This window comes from Pongo pygmaeus, chromosome 1 (assembly GCF_028885625.2).
Source record: "Pongo pygmaeus isolate AG05252 chromosome 1, NHGRI_mPonPyg2-v2.0_pri, whole genome shotgun sequence".
NCBI lineage: Eukaryota > Metazoa > Chordata > Mammalia > Primates > Hominidae > Pongo > Pongo pygmaeus.
In genome coordinates this window covers 164,891,394-164,905,918 of record NC_072373.2, presented here as the reverse complement: position 1 = coordinate 164,905,918, position 14,525 = coordinate 164,891,394, and the positions used below count along the sequence as shown (strand labels likewise).

The 14,525-nt window shown below is 39.6% G+C and overlaps 1 protein-coding gene across 9 annotated transcripts in view; it reads left to right on the top strand.

Moving 5' to 3' along the window:
• DNAJC6 (DnaJ heat shock protein family (Hsp40) member C6) overlaps positions 1–14,525 on the top strand; it is a 166,359-nt gene that overhangs the window by 128,742 nt on the left and 23,092 nt on the right. For all 9 annotated transcript variants that reach the window (XM_063654574.1, XM_063654581.1, XM_063654583.1 and 6 more), the window contains 7 exons: positions 1,749–1,871; positions 6,521–6,654; positions 8,041–8,235; positions 9,144–9,261; positions 10,673–10,752; positions 11,593–11,786; positions 11,884–11,964. In XM_063654574.1, coding sequence (XP_063510644.1) covers positions 1,749–1,871; positions 6,521–6,654; positions 8,041–8,235; positions 9,144–9,261; positions 10,673–10,752; positions 11,593–11,786; positions 11,884–11,964 — 925 coding nt within the window. The remainder of the gene's footprint in view (positions 1–1,748; positions 1,872–6,520; positions 6,655–8,040; positions 8,236–9,143; positions 9,262–10,672; positions 10,753–11,592; positions 11,787–11,883; positions 11,965–14,525) is intronic.

The window sequence follows — 14,525 nt, the reverse complement described above, 5'->3', positions numbered from 1 at the left end:
AGAGAAACTCAATGTGTTTGCTTTTAGATGTCAGCTCTACCAAGAGCACAGATAATTTCCGAGTCGTATTTTGATTATTTATTATCTGATTACCAGAAAAGGGCTAATCAAACAAATTCCTCCTGCCTCCCTTTCCCATGGTCAAATAGAAGGAATTTGAGACATTTGGGATTGCAGAGCACATTCTGACATCATCTGTATGAAGCCTCTTCTTTCTCCAGAATTCCGTATCTCAGGAAATAGCACTTCTTGTATCCTTCTATCCAGCCATTCAAGCTGGAAACCTGGAGTTTAGGCTTGACTCTTTCCTCTCCCTCCCCTGACACACTCTTCAGTACACCCCTCCACATGCACACACTGCCACCGTGTATCACCTGTCTTATGTCCAGGTGTCCCACCACCTCTCTATCTCCTGAGTCCCTCAAGTGTGTTTGTACCCCACTGCTACTCAGCTAGCCTTAGCCACCATCATCCCTTATTGACACTCCTCACCAAGCTCCTGATCGGTCTCCCTACCTTTAGGCTCTTGTTATCCATTTCTGTTCTCCATACTGGAGCCTGAAAGATCTTTGGAAATGTAGATCTGAGAGTCATTCTCCTTCTTAAATATTCTCTCAGCTCCTAAACAAGACTGTATGATCTGGTCCTTCAGTCTACACTCTCACCATGAAGGACTTCATGTTTTTCAAACATGGCCAGTCCTGACTGCAGGGCTTTGCACTGGCAGTTACCTGATAAAATGATAATAATTGCCAACCTTATTATCACTCTGGGTGTGTCAGATACTGAGGTAAGCTCTTGAAGTACATGTTCATGTGGTATCCTGTGAGTTATGTAAGAGGTACTGTTCACCACATTTTATGAAGAAAGAAAGGCTTAAAGAGGTTATGAAGTTTGTCCAACTCTAAGCTTCTCCTTGTTGTTTCTTAGCTACATTAGTAAATATGTAATCAACTGGGGATCATGCCTTAACAGTATTTTGAGGCAAATGATAATGTCAGCCAGTGTGCTGTTGTAACATGATTTATATTCAGATCTGGGCTGCAGTGCTGATGCTGAGCAGCAGTGTGACTCTGGATAACCTCTGAGAGTCAGTTTACTCATCTGCAAAATGGGGATTGTATTAATACCTGTCTTATATGACTGTTGCGTGGATCAGAGCCAAGCAATATTCCTAGAACTTAGTTGATGATCCATAATGTGTGAAAAAAAATATGCATGTTAAATGAATGAAAATGCCAAGGGTTTCCCCTGTAAGTTGTGTCCTTTAATTAAAAGAGAGAGAAAAAAAAAAAAGTAGATCCATGCACAAGCCTGCGTTTGGCTTACTCTGTAGCACTTTTCATGTTATCATGAGAGCTGGGATAAATTAGAGATGGTGCAGGACTTATAACCCTATAATTAAACATTTGGGGGAGGTCAAAACATTTTATGCTTAATAGAAATGAAATTCTATGTAACCTCACAGAATAGAAAAAATCCAAGGATGTACTTGAAATGGTCTAGTTTAATTTAAAATGTGCTTCAAAATGTGTTTTCATACCTTTACTGAAAGAGAATTCTTTAATTTAAAAAATTGCTGTGTTAAACACCCTCTTCTTCATGCATTTGGACCCTGTTCCCACTGTTCCTGCCTATATTAAGAGAGGATATGGTATCACTTCCAGAAGATGTTGTTTGGTGTGATAACCTGCTTATGAAGAGGAAGTTGCTGGAGGAATTAATTTCCTTTTGCTGTGTTCCCTTAGGTCTCAGAATGCAGTTGGCCCATTAGGCAGGCTCCCAGTCTGCACAACCTTTTTGCTGTGTGTCGGAATATGTATAACTGGCTACTGCAGAATCCCAAAAATGTCTGTGTTGTCCACTGCTTGGTGAGTAACGTTTTGTTGTTGGTGGTGATGGTTTGGTTTGGTCAAATATGGATGAGCCTGTACACAATGATAGACAGGTAACATTTTGAGTTCAATAGGATTTACTGAGCCCATATTTAGGAATTGGGTAATGTGAGAGTTATAAAAATAAGAAAGGGATTTATTATTCTTGACTTAAAGCTTGACTACTAGTGGGAAAGGCAGATGTATACACAACTTACATAGTGTGGGGACTCTAGAATGTGCTAAGTATTTTATTATAAAGGAGGTAGAAACAGGAGTGGTGTGTGCACAGCTAAAAATACCATTGACTTTTGTGTGAATAAAGTTAACATTAACATATTGGCATATTTATTTTTTCTTCCTGTTTGTGTTTGAATAAAAATAAAAGAAGAAAGATACCTATGTCCTTGTAAGAAGTCACATAGATTGACTGTATTTTAGAGCATTCCCAGTGGGACTAATGGTTTTTCTGACCATCGACTTCCTAGAGTTCCTTTCCCTAACTCTTCTCAGAACTCTTGCCCGTCCTTTGCAACTCAACTTTCAGTAAAATCCTTCTGACTCTTGAGTATTTTCACAATACAGACATTCCCATTATATCTAAATGTCTTCTGTGGCTTTTAATACTCTGTGTCATAGAAAGCTCTTCTCCTGCATATTTTCCCACTAGACTATTGTAATCTTGCAGGAAAGAACCATGCCTTTTTTTAAACTTTCGTACTCCAGGCATAAAAGGCTTCAATAAGTGATTGAATACACAAATGGAATCTGAGCGTTAATGCTAGAAATTTCAAAGCTTCTATAAATTTTAAAGCTTCTATAAACTTTAGTGTATATGTTTTTGCTATAGTATTACTTGATGATTCCCAACCTCCGTCCTTTCTTGAGAGCCAGTTGGCTAAAACAGGAAAGAAAGTTGAAGAACATTTTTTCTTTCTTTTTACTTCACATCTCCAAACTCTTGGCAATAAAGGGAAAACACTTGGTGTTTGTAAGAATTTAATGTTAAAGACCAAAGGATTTTCCTTTCCAAGGCACAGCAGATGGTGTAACAGAACAGATTACTTTTAGGGACTAAGCCACCTTAAGCACCTTGGTGATTTTCTCTTTACTCAAGAATTTTCTGTAAGTTCAGAGAGCCTACATCTGACATCTTGATGGAGGAAAGATGGCTCAATGGAGACCAGAAACTCCCAGTTCCAGTGATTCTTCATAAAGAATAAAAACCCAATGAAGAAGAAAAAAGAAGAGGCAAACAAAAGATTATGGTTCTACAGGGTGCTCAATAAGCTCACTCAAAAAGGACATGCATATGTTGGAAATCAATACCATGTCTTTGAGAAATGGAATTGAAGCTGGGGGAGGGAGTTTTTTTTGTTTGTTTTTTTGTTTTTTTTGAGACGGAGTCTTGCTCTGTTGCCAGGCTGGAGTGCAGTGGCACAATCTTGGCTCACTGCAACCTCCGCTTCCTGGGTTCAAGTGATTCTCCTGCCTCAGCCTCCCGAGTAGCTGGGACTACAGGCACGCACCACCACACCCAGCTAATTTTTGTATTTTTAGTAGAGACGGGGTTTCACCATGTTGGCCAGGATGGTCTCGATCTCTTCACCTCGTGATCTGCCCACCTCGGCCTACCAAAGTGCTGGGATTACAGGCATGACCCCACTAGGCCTCTTATTTTTATCTCAATATACTACTGGTTATTAAATTAAAAATAATAAGCATAGCTGGGCATGGTGGCTCACGCCTATAATTCCAGCACTTTGGGAGACCGAGGCGGGTGGATCAATTGAGGTCAGGAGTTCGAGACCAGCCTGGCCAGCATGGTGAAACCCCGTCTCTACCAAAAATGTAAAAAGTTACCCAGGTGTGGTGCTATGCGCCTGTAATCCCAGCTACTCTGGAGGCTGAGGCAGGACAATTGTTTGAACCTGGGAGGCAGAGGTTGCAGTGGGCCGAGATCGTGCCACTGCACTCCAGTCTGGGCAACAGAGTAGGATTCCCTCTCAAAAAAAAAAAAAAAATAATAATAATAATAATAGACTATACTAGTCTTTTAATAAAAAACCAAAAGTTTTTAAAAGACCTGCATCACAGGTAAAAAAGAGAGGCTACATATCCAAGAGCCATGGATCTGTGAAAAGAGTGTCAGGAAGGCTAAATTCTGAAAATAAATCAGATTAAGAAAAATATCCTTTTTTTAAAACTGTGTTTGGAATAAGAACAACAGCAAATTCTTGAAGCATGTGGTATAATCTTAACTCCTTTATTCTGTTTTCTTTATCAGAGGGAACAAATGTCAAACTAGGAAGAACGTAACAATGATGTTTAAGACAAAGCTGGTAGGTAGCAAGATAGTACGAGAGCCTCACAATTCTTCAAATTAATTCACTCTCAAGGCTTAAATTATGTGACACAATACCGAAAGCACTTGGAGAAGCAATTATGGATTTCATTTGTAATATGAAGAAACAGGAAGGAGAGGTGCCAGGCAAATGAAGAGAGATTTTTTTCCCAAAACATGGAAGGAGGTTGATCCTGGAAAGTTGTAGGCTTGTGAACCTGATGGTAATTCAAGGCACAATTCTGAGAAAGTTTTGCACAGATGATTTTAAACTCTTAGCAAAAAAGGAATCTCCATTGGTTTGTTATGAGCACATATCAAACCAATAGAACATTTCACATGAGTAATAGACTAGTTGAGATGGTTTATTGGAGTCCTGCAAGATATTTCTTAGTTTTTTCTAGTCGAGATGGAGAAATTTGGCTAGGTTGTTATATATTTAGTTGGGTTGAGGTTGAATATCTGCTTCCAAAGGTAGGTGATTAATGGATCACCTTTCTCCTGGGAGAAGGTTTTATTTAGTTATTCATTTTAATCAACAACTTTGATGAAGATGTGGAAATTCAGCTTATCAATTTTCTTAGAATTATAAGGGTCACATAGTGAATTTGGATTTTAAAAGTTCTTGTAGGTTGGTCACTTAACAAAAACTAACAATATGAAATTAAATACAAGATTAATGTAAAGTCCTGAATTCTGGTTTTAAAAGATTGAACATATTTGCACATTACCTTAACATGTCATCTGGAAAAAATCTAGGGGTTTTAGTGGATAGAGAGAATAATAAAAGCTTATGTTGTTACTTAGCCTGCATTTATACTAGTTTGGGCTGGGGTTATGTTAATAAAAGCATAGTGTCCAGAATAAAGAAGATGATATTTCTTCTCTAGTTTGGTCAGAATATATCTCATATCTTTCATTTCACATCTGGGCAGCACATTTAAGGTTGTCATTTTAAAACTTGAATTTGTTTAGAAGAAATGTGCTAAATGATGATGTCTCTTAAAATGGAATATCAAATGAGGAAGAATAGAAGCGATTGAGTTTGTTTTAAAAGGGAAATACAAGCATTGATAGAAAGGGAGGGTATTTCAGATATGTGAAGGACTGCCATAGGGAGAAAGGAGTAGGTTTATTTTTTGTTCTCACAAAAGGATGAGGGTCATTGAGTGGAAGCTATGGAGGAATGAAATTCAACTCAACATATTCAGTATAAGGGAGAGCTCTGTAAGCTGGAATGGGCTACTTCAAGTAGAAGTAATCTCCCTGTCACTTAAAGTGTTCTAGAAGAAGCTAGGTCACATCTGTCAGGGATGTTACTGAATTTTGTCTTAATTAGCTTGAGCTGCTGTAACAAATATACCATAGGCCCGGTGGCTTAAACAACAGGAATGTAGTTCTGGAGGCTGGAAAGTCCAAGATCGAGGTGACTGCAGTTCTTTTCTTTCTTTTTGAAGAGATGGGGTTTCACCATGTTGCCCAGGCTGGTCTCGACCTCCTGAGCTCAGGCAATCTGCTCGCCTTGGCCTCCCAAAGTGCTGGGATTATAGACATGAGCCACTGTGCCCAGCCAACGTGCCTGCACTTGTAATGTCTGGTGAGGGCCTACTTCTGGGGTGGCAGATGGCTGTCTTCTTGTATCTTCATATGGCCAAGAGCAGAGGGAGATGACAGCAAGCTCTTTTGTCTGTTCTTATAAGGGCACAATTCCCATTCATGAGATCTCCACTCTCCCTACCTCATTACCTCCCCAAAGCTCCACCTCCTAATACCATCACATTGGGGTTAGGATTTCAGCATATGAATTCTGGGGCATACAGACATTCAGTCCACAACAGATTTATTTCTACATTGAATGAAGTTGAATCTGGTGAAGGTTCTTTATTTTATACGAATCTAGGAACATACTTTGCATGAGATACATATATGCCATATCCCAACAAGCAGCATTTACCTAACCTGTGAGCTCTTTACTTCCAGTCCTAAACCAAGAGACTTCAACTATTAATTCAACAAGTCCAAAATTACTTTGAAGATTATATTATTTTTCACTAAATATATACAAATCAAATTGAGCTTCTCAGAATCAATTTTATTCTAAGGATAAGTCTTTCCTTGCTGCCTTTGATTTAAAAATCTGAAACAAATTTTGATTTTCAAGTGAATAATTTTTGAATGAAAAGTACCCACAGTTAAGAGGATTTCTCCTCTCTCTCTCTCTTAATTGCAAATTCTGCCATTTTCAATGGAGAATGGCTGATTTGATCTTGTTCATAATGATTTTATCCATTTTCTTTGACAGGATGGACGGGCGGCATCATCAATTCTGGTTGGTGCTATGTTCATTTTCTGTAATCTCTACTCTACTCCTGGCCCAGCCATTCGATTGCTATATGCAAAGCGACCAGGAATTGGACTTTCACCATCCCATAGGAGGTAAAGTAAGCTAGATGCAGGGTAGGCACAGATGTAGTCTAATTGGTATCATGTACTGTTTTAAATCTGCCTTATAAATCCTTTCATAAGTTTCTTTTACTTTATCTCTGTGTTAGTCCATTTTAATATTGCAATGAAGAACTACTTGAGACTGGGTAATTTATAAAGAAAAAGAGGTTCAATGGATTCACAGTTGCACATGGCTGGGGAAGCCTCACAATCATGGTGGAAGACAAAAGAGGAGCAAAGGCACATCTTACATGGTAGCAGGCAAGAGAGCGTGTGCAGGGAAACTGCCCTTTATGAAACCATGAGATCTCATGAGACTTATTCACTGTCATGAGAACAGCATGGGAAAACCCGCCCCCGTGATTCAGTTACCTCCCACTGGATCCCTCCCACAACACGTGGGGATTATGGGAGCTACAATTCAAGATGAGATTTGGGTGGGGACACAGCCAAACCACATCAGTCTGGCATTATCCTGAACTATGGAAAAACTGAATTGGATTAGGATATTAGATTGTCATTCAGTTTGTAAGCCCACATATGAAAATTTATGGTGTTAAAACTAGAAGCAAACTTTAAAGAATACTTATGTCCAACTTCCCTCATTTTACAGGTGAGGAAACTGGGACTCAAGACAGGTTGTGATTTGCCTCAGGTCTAATGCCCAGTGGACATAGCAAGAACAGCATTATTGATCCCAGGCTCTAAGACCAGTCCCTTTTTGTTTTATTATACAGGTCTTTATTGAAAAACAGCAGTAGCTGGTTGTACTTATCACTGGTGATCCTTCTGTGGGAAACCTGATTTAACAAAGGGAAATGCAAAAATACATAGAGAATAAAGCATTTTAAAATTCACTTTTTCTTGTAACTCTGATATAGAAATAAAATAGATTACAAAAGATAATCTGAAAAATGGAATAAAAAAGAAAACTGTTTTTAGATAACATTCATTTTTCTTTTATCACAATTTCTTCATTTTTTTAAAAACTACATCTCCTTAATTTTTTGGATTAAAAGTGCTTCTGATGATAAAATTCTAAAATTTATCCAAAGCCAAATGTTAGCTGATAAATTGGATCTGCTAGATAAAATAGGAATAGATGTTCAAATATTGAAGTACTATAAAATTCCCATAAGCTTTTTGATTTAATAAATACCCCATTATCAGTTCATTGGGGAAGTACAGCAATCTCAGTAGACAAAATCTTTCCTAAATTATTGGTCGCATTATCTTTTGCTAGTTAATATTTAAGAAATTAATAGAATAAGTTTTTATTATAACAGTAATTTGCAAGAAGAATCTTCATAGCAAATATTGATTGCTTGCTTCTCCTGGTGTGATGGGCCCCAAGAGAGTGCCAACCTTCTGTTTCAGATACCTGGGCTATATGTGTGACCTACTGGCAGACAAGCCCTACCGCCCTCACTTCAAGCCTCTCACAATTAAGTCGATCACTGTCAGTCCAATACCCTTTTTCAACAAACAGAGGAATGGGTGTCGCCCTTACTGTGATGTACTCATTGGAGAAACCAAAATATATTCGACTTGCACAGATTTTGAACGAATGAAGTAAGTCATGATACTTTACTTCTTCCTGTGTACTTCTCAATTCTCATATAAATGAGCAGGAATGAGTTGAATCATATTCTTCCTGCAAGACTATATCATTGTGAAATAGCTGATATATAAAAAATGTTCAACATCAATGGTAATCATAGAAAAGTACAAGTAAATCAGGGGATGTTATGGCCCTTTTTCAAATCAAACCGTGATATAGGCTAAGGGACTAGCATAAGCTGTATAGAGCATTAAGACAGTGGAGGGGAACATAGGACACCTGGTCATTGAAGAAGGAGATGGCCTTGATGGGATTAGGTGAGGGTAATGGAAGAATCACTGATGAATGAGGTTTCTAAGTGAGCAACTAGGTAGACAGTGATGTAATTAAAGAAGTTACAGAATCCATAATAAAGAGCAGGAGCCACTGGGTGGTCATAGGGGATGTGGGGAGAAGGGAGTGGGTGGTAACATAACATGAAATTAGTTTGGAATAGATTGAATTTGAGGACTGGCATCCAAGACTTTCACAGAGCAAGACATTTCTGTTTGTATCCTGATCTCCAGTGGATTTTTTGTTCCCTTTATCTCTGCTTTTACTATTAATTTAAAGTTAAGAAAAGGCAAATACATGGGGGCTAGATGCATTTGAGGAAAATGAGATCTGCAAAGCAGGCATGGGCAATTGCAGTCCAGATGGGATGCAGAGAGGGGGCCTGGCATTAGACCAGCACCATCCCACTGCACAACCAGTTGGCACTGGCTCCACTCCTGTTTTTGCTCAAGATAGGAAATAGTTTCTGGGTCCAGGCCTGGGCAAACAGGCCTCTGGGCCAGAGCCACAGAGGACTATACCTGTGTCTGTGTGATTGTACCAGATTGGACTCTCTTTCAATGTATATTTTGGTCTGTGTTTACAGAGAATATCGTGTCCAAGATGGAAAAATCTTCATTCCCTTGAACATCACTGTGCAAGGAGATGTGGTCGTTTCCATGTATCACTTGAGGTCAACCATTGGGAGCCGGCTACAGGCTAAGGTATGGTTTTTGGAAGAATCATGGCATAAGCTCATCTGAGTCTTCAATAGGAGTATTTCTGAATCTTTTCTCCCCATCACTTTGGGCTTGAGTGACTTGTAGTTTTAGAATGAAAAAGAGCCTTTAAAGATTGCTTAGCTCATCTCCTTCATCTTACAGGGGAGGAACTGAGACTCAAAGAGGTTGTGACTTGCCCAAAGTCCTTGGCATGATGTCTGTGCCAGAGGGTGGCAGCCCTGGAACTCTTAGCAAACCATGCTTTTTAGAAGCCTGTGCTTTTCTTATAGTGCCCCATTTGGATCAGTGTAAGGGAAGAGATTTCTACTGAGGATATGGAATTAAGGGATTGTATTTTTTCAATTTTAAAAAATTGAGATAAAACCACATAACATAAAAGTCACCCCTTTAAAGTACAATGCAGTTGTTTTTAGTCTATTCAAAAGGTTGTGCAAACATCACCACTGTCTAATTCCAGAACATTTTCATCACTCACAAAAGATACCCTGTACCTATAGCAGTCACTTCCTGTTCCCTCTCCTCCATCTCCTGGCAACCACTGATCTACATTCTGTCTCTATGGGTTTGTCTATTTGGGACATTTTATTTAATGGAATCATACAATAGGTGGCCTTTTGAGGCTTCCTTCTCTCACTTAGAATAATGTTTCTGAAGCTTATTATGTTATAGCATGTGTCAGTACTTCATTATCTTATATGGCCAAATATTATTCCATTGTAATGTCACAATGTATTAATCTCAGTTGATAATCTCAGTTAATAATCATCAGTTGGTGAACATTTGGGATATTGCCATTTTTTGCTATTAGGAATAATGTGGCAAGTAACTGTGTTTTGATTCATCACATATTGGCTAAGTGAGTGCTTTGTGCCAGCCATTGCTGAGGTTTTTAGGATCGACAAGAGTAAGACTATGTCTCTGCCTTTAAGGGACTCAATTTCACAAGGGAAATCCATACAAGTACAAATATGCATGATACCATATTAGAGGGAGGATGAGGTGTTATAATGGGAGCAGTTTGTTTTAGCCAGCAGTGGCCTAGAAAGGCTACAGAGAGAATATTAACTTTCAAGACATGCCCTAAAGGATGAGTTCATTGGGTTGGAACAGGGCATCCTGGGTAGAAGGAATGCAATGAGTCAAAGTATGCCTGTGTGCAAGAACATAGTACTTAGCGGATGAGAAAATGGTTTGCCAAGGCAGAGTTCAAGTAGAGGAGAGGCTGGAAATGAAGCTGAGCCTATTCTAACTGGGGAGGTCATTTAATATCCATAGTAAACACAAATTCAGATATTGAAACAGTTGAAGGTGCATGTCTCCCAAAAATCTAATCTTTTGATCAGATTCCCTTTTCGCTGATTGATTGTAATGTGCTTCTCTCATGTATTTTTAGGTGACCAACACACAGATATTCCAGCTTCAGTTTCACACTGGATTCATACCACTGGACACAACAGTTTTAAAGTTCACCAAGTAAGTACTGGTTGGGCCAAAAGTCTGTTTAAATCAAATTAGTTGTGAAGTGCTGAGGCTCAATAGCACTAGACTCTAGCATCCCCTGGAATCCTGTGCTGCTGGACTACTGAGTGTCACTCAGTAGCACAGACAGGCTGTGGGCATTCTAAAGCTTTCAGTTGAATATGATTTATCTTCAGAAGTACAAAGGGACCAAAGACTTCAAATAGAAAGTTCTAAAATTCTATGTGAGGGAATAAGGGTAAACAAAGCGGGACAAAGTATCACTACTTTTGATCCTTTGCATCTGTGTATCCCCTTGTGTTTTCCAGTGGGTATGGCAGTTTAATCAGTGGTATGGTATCAGCAATGATGCATCAGAATAGATGCCCCGCTATAGCACTGAAGCAGGCTTCTGGAGGACCTTTCTGCACCGACATTAACCTATCTCATAGTGTGGTCTAGGTGAACGCAGGTGTGGGGGTGGCTAAAGCCGGGATGGAGTTGCTGGGGCCAGGGTAGGAGTAGATGTTCAAGGGCTCAGGACAATGGCTGTGGGCCTATTGCACTATTTTAATAACGGATTTTGCCATGCCAGTCACATCAGCCCTGCTTTCCAGAATGCTTTTACATGCAGTAGCATTCAAATTTGTTGAGCAGGCATTATTCTCCTCTTTTCTCTAGATTAGGAAACTGAAGCTCAGAAAAGTAAAGTAACTTATCTGGTTATGACTGAGTCTTTTTTAGAAATGAGACTTAGATTTAACCTAAGAGTCAACCTAAGACGACTTCTGTGCCAAACATTATACCAGTTCCATTGTTTTTCACTGTATTTATCTTTTTTAAATCCCTATTTAGGCCTGAGTTAGATGCATGTGATGTACCAGAAAAATATCCCCAGCTATTTCAGGTGACACTGGATGTAGAACTACAGCCCCATGACAAAGTAATAGACTTAACTCCACCATGGGAACATTACTGCACAAAAGATGTCAATCCCAGCATCCTCTTCTCTTCTCACCAGGAGCATCAAGATACGCTGGCCTTAGGAGGTATGAGTCACCTGATGGTTTTGTTTTTCAGGATGAAGCCTCTCTGTTATTTATTTCCTGTGTCTCGTTGATGCTACATGGTCTTTTTGTCTTGCAGGACAGGCTCCAATAGATATCCCTCCAGACAACCCCAGGCATTACGGACAAAGTGGTTTCTTTGCCTCTCTCTGTTGGCAAGGTATTTACAAGTGTTTCTTTAAGTCACATGGTTTGATGATTATGTATTTCTTCTGTAAAGATGTTGGCCCTAGAAGCAGACTACATTAAAGCAGCACTTAGAGGTCATTCAATCCAGGCACACGGACTCCCACCTGTAAGCCCAGCACTTTGGAAGGCCAGGATAGGAAGGCCAGGAGTTCAAGACCAGCTCAGGCAATATAGCGAGACCCTATCTCTACAAAAAATTTAAAAAATTAGGTGGGAGTGGTGGCAAATGCCTGTAGTCCTAGCTGTGTCAGAGGCTGAGGCAGGAAGACTGCTTGAGCCCAGGAGTTCAAGGTTGCAGTGAGCTATGATTGCGCCACTACACTGCATTCTGGGTGACAGAGCAAGACTCCATCTCTAAAAAATTTTTTTTAATTAAAAAAATTTTTAAAAGACATCATTCAAGTTCACATCCTTCCAATTCATTCCCTTTTCAAATCAGGCAACTTCCCTACTTTCAACTCAATAGATGCTCTTAGACTGATGCAAAAGACCATTTTAAACTGAACTCTCCCTTCTCTATGCTGTGTTTTTGGTCACATCTTTCCTGGACTGACAAATAAGTGTGATTTGTTTATGATCTCCCTTTAGACTGCTGCCTCTGTAATGAGATTAACACAGGATTCTATCTTCTGCTGTCAACTAAATATTATAAAAATATAAAATCAGCATTCCCCCCAGGGAGCCTTAACCACTAGCAGGGCAGAACTGAGCTTACCCTGCTGCAGAGAAAGCAAACACTTGGCCTGTATATCTCTGCTCTTGCTTTAACAGCCATACCAGAAATAAAGCCTTGATTACTAGGTTCTTTTCTCTCAAACCTGGAGATATTTTCAGAATCCTTTTCAATATAACACTTCCAACTGCTGCCAGCAGTAGCCTGACATTGGCATCCTAATCAATACCCATTGGCTGTCCCTGCTTTAGAGCTGGCTGAGGTTAACTGTGAGATTCAGTGTAGATGTGGGTAGTCAGTGGTTGGAGTATGAAAGGCGTGGGAAACTGGCTGTGGTGATGGTCTATCTGAAATTACCCTGATTGACCTTCCTCTGTTGTGTGAAGGTAAGACAATATTCCCATTGCCTGCAGGCTTCAGTTTGATGAAAAAGTTGTTCATAAAATTCCTTTGAATTGAAAGACTGAGTTTCAGAATTTTCTTTTGAGAAATGGAACTAGCAAATCCTCAAATTTGGAAAACCCAGTGGTATCTGGACAGTAGGTAGATTTGTTATCCCCTGTTGGCCTTTCTTACCTCTTATTTTCCTCACAGTGAGGGCTTTTAATACAACTTCACTCTTACCTCTCCACTGTCATTTTAGTAAATAATTTAGAGATAATTCCTGTAGACTGTGAAATAGGTTTTAGTATAGACGCACAGTCTCTTGTCCGAACCTCTCAGAGCCAGGTATGTTTAGGAATGCAGAACTTTTTGGATTTTAGAAGGGTGATATGCTACATAAACTGATGTAACTTGACATCCCAAGTGATATCTCAGATAATAACCTATAATCAAACATATTAATATTTCTGCAGTAGAACATATAAATAATAGCCCTAAGTGAGATAAATGAAGACTATAAGTATCTTCATATTCACGTCTGTCAGTTTTCCACCAACTGAATTCATGCCAAACTTAGGAAAACCTTTTCCTTTTCATAGCTTATTACATTTTACAATTTGGAATAAAGGATGTGGATCCATACTTGACTTGGAATGTAGGTCTGTCTGGCATTAAATATCAAATTTTTGTGGGAAGATCTATCTCAGGGAGGGCTTGGAAAGTCACTCCTTCCCCAGAGGAGGTCTCTTTCCTGCTGCTCATTTTGTGCTGAAAGTACCCCTTTCAAGCTGGTGTAAGGACCTTTCACAGCAGAGCCCTTCTTTTCACTTTTTAAATGTGTGGTTCACTTCTGCTCCAGACTGTTAGAGAAAGGATTTGCTTTTGGCTACAGGACACATGAAGAAGTAAAGACAGTGAGAAGTGTCAGCAAATGACTAGCAGATAATGATTTGTACTCCCCTCCCCAGCCAAAGCACCTAGCATAGTGCCTGAAAAAAATAAACACTTAGGTACTACTTACTATTGATGGGAGTGATTTATAATATCATCTCATGTATTTCTCACAGTAGCCTGTGAGTTAGGTACTATTTATTTATTTAGACACAATTTCACTCTGTAGCCCAGGCTGGAGTACAATGGCATGATCTTGGCTCATTGCAACCTCTACCTCCCGGGTTCAAGCGATTCTCATACCTTAGTCTCCCGAGTAGCTGGGATTACAGGCACACGCCACCATGTGCAGCTAATTTTTGTATTATTAGTGGAGATGGGGTTTTCACCACGTTGGCCAAGCTGGTTTCAAACTCCTTACCTCAAGTGATCCTATCTCAACCTCCTAAAGTGCTGGGATTACAGGTGTGAGCCACCACACCCGGCCGTTAGGTACAATCTGTTATCCCCACTTTGCTGAGGAGGAAACCAAGGCACAGAGAAGTAAAGCAGCTTGCCCAGTGTCATAGAGCCAGTGAGTAGTG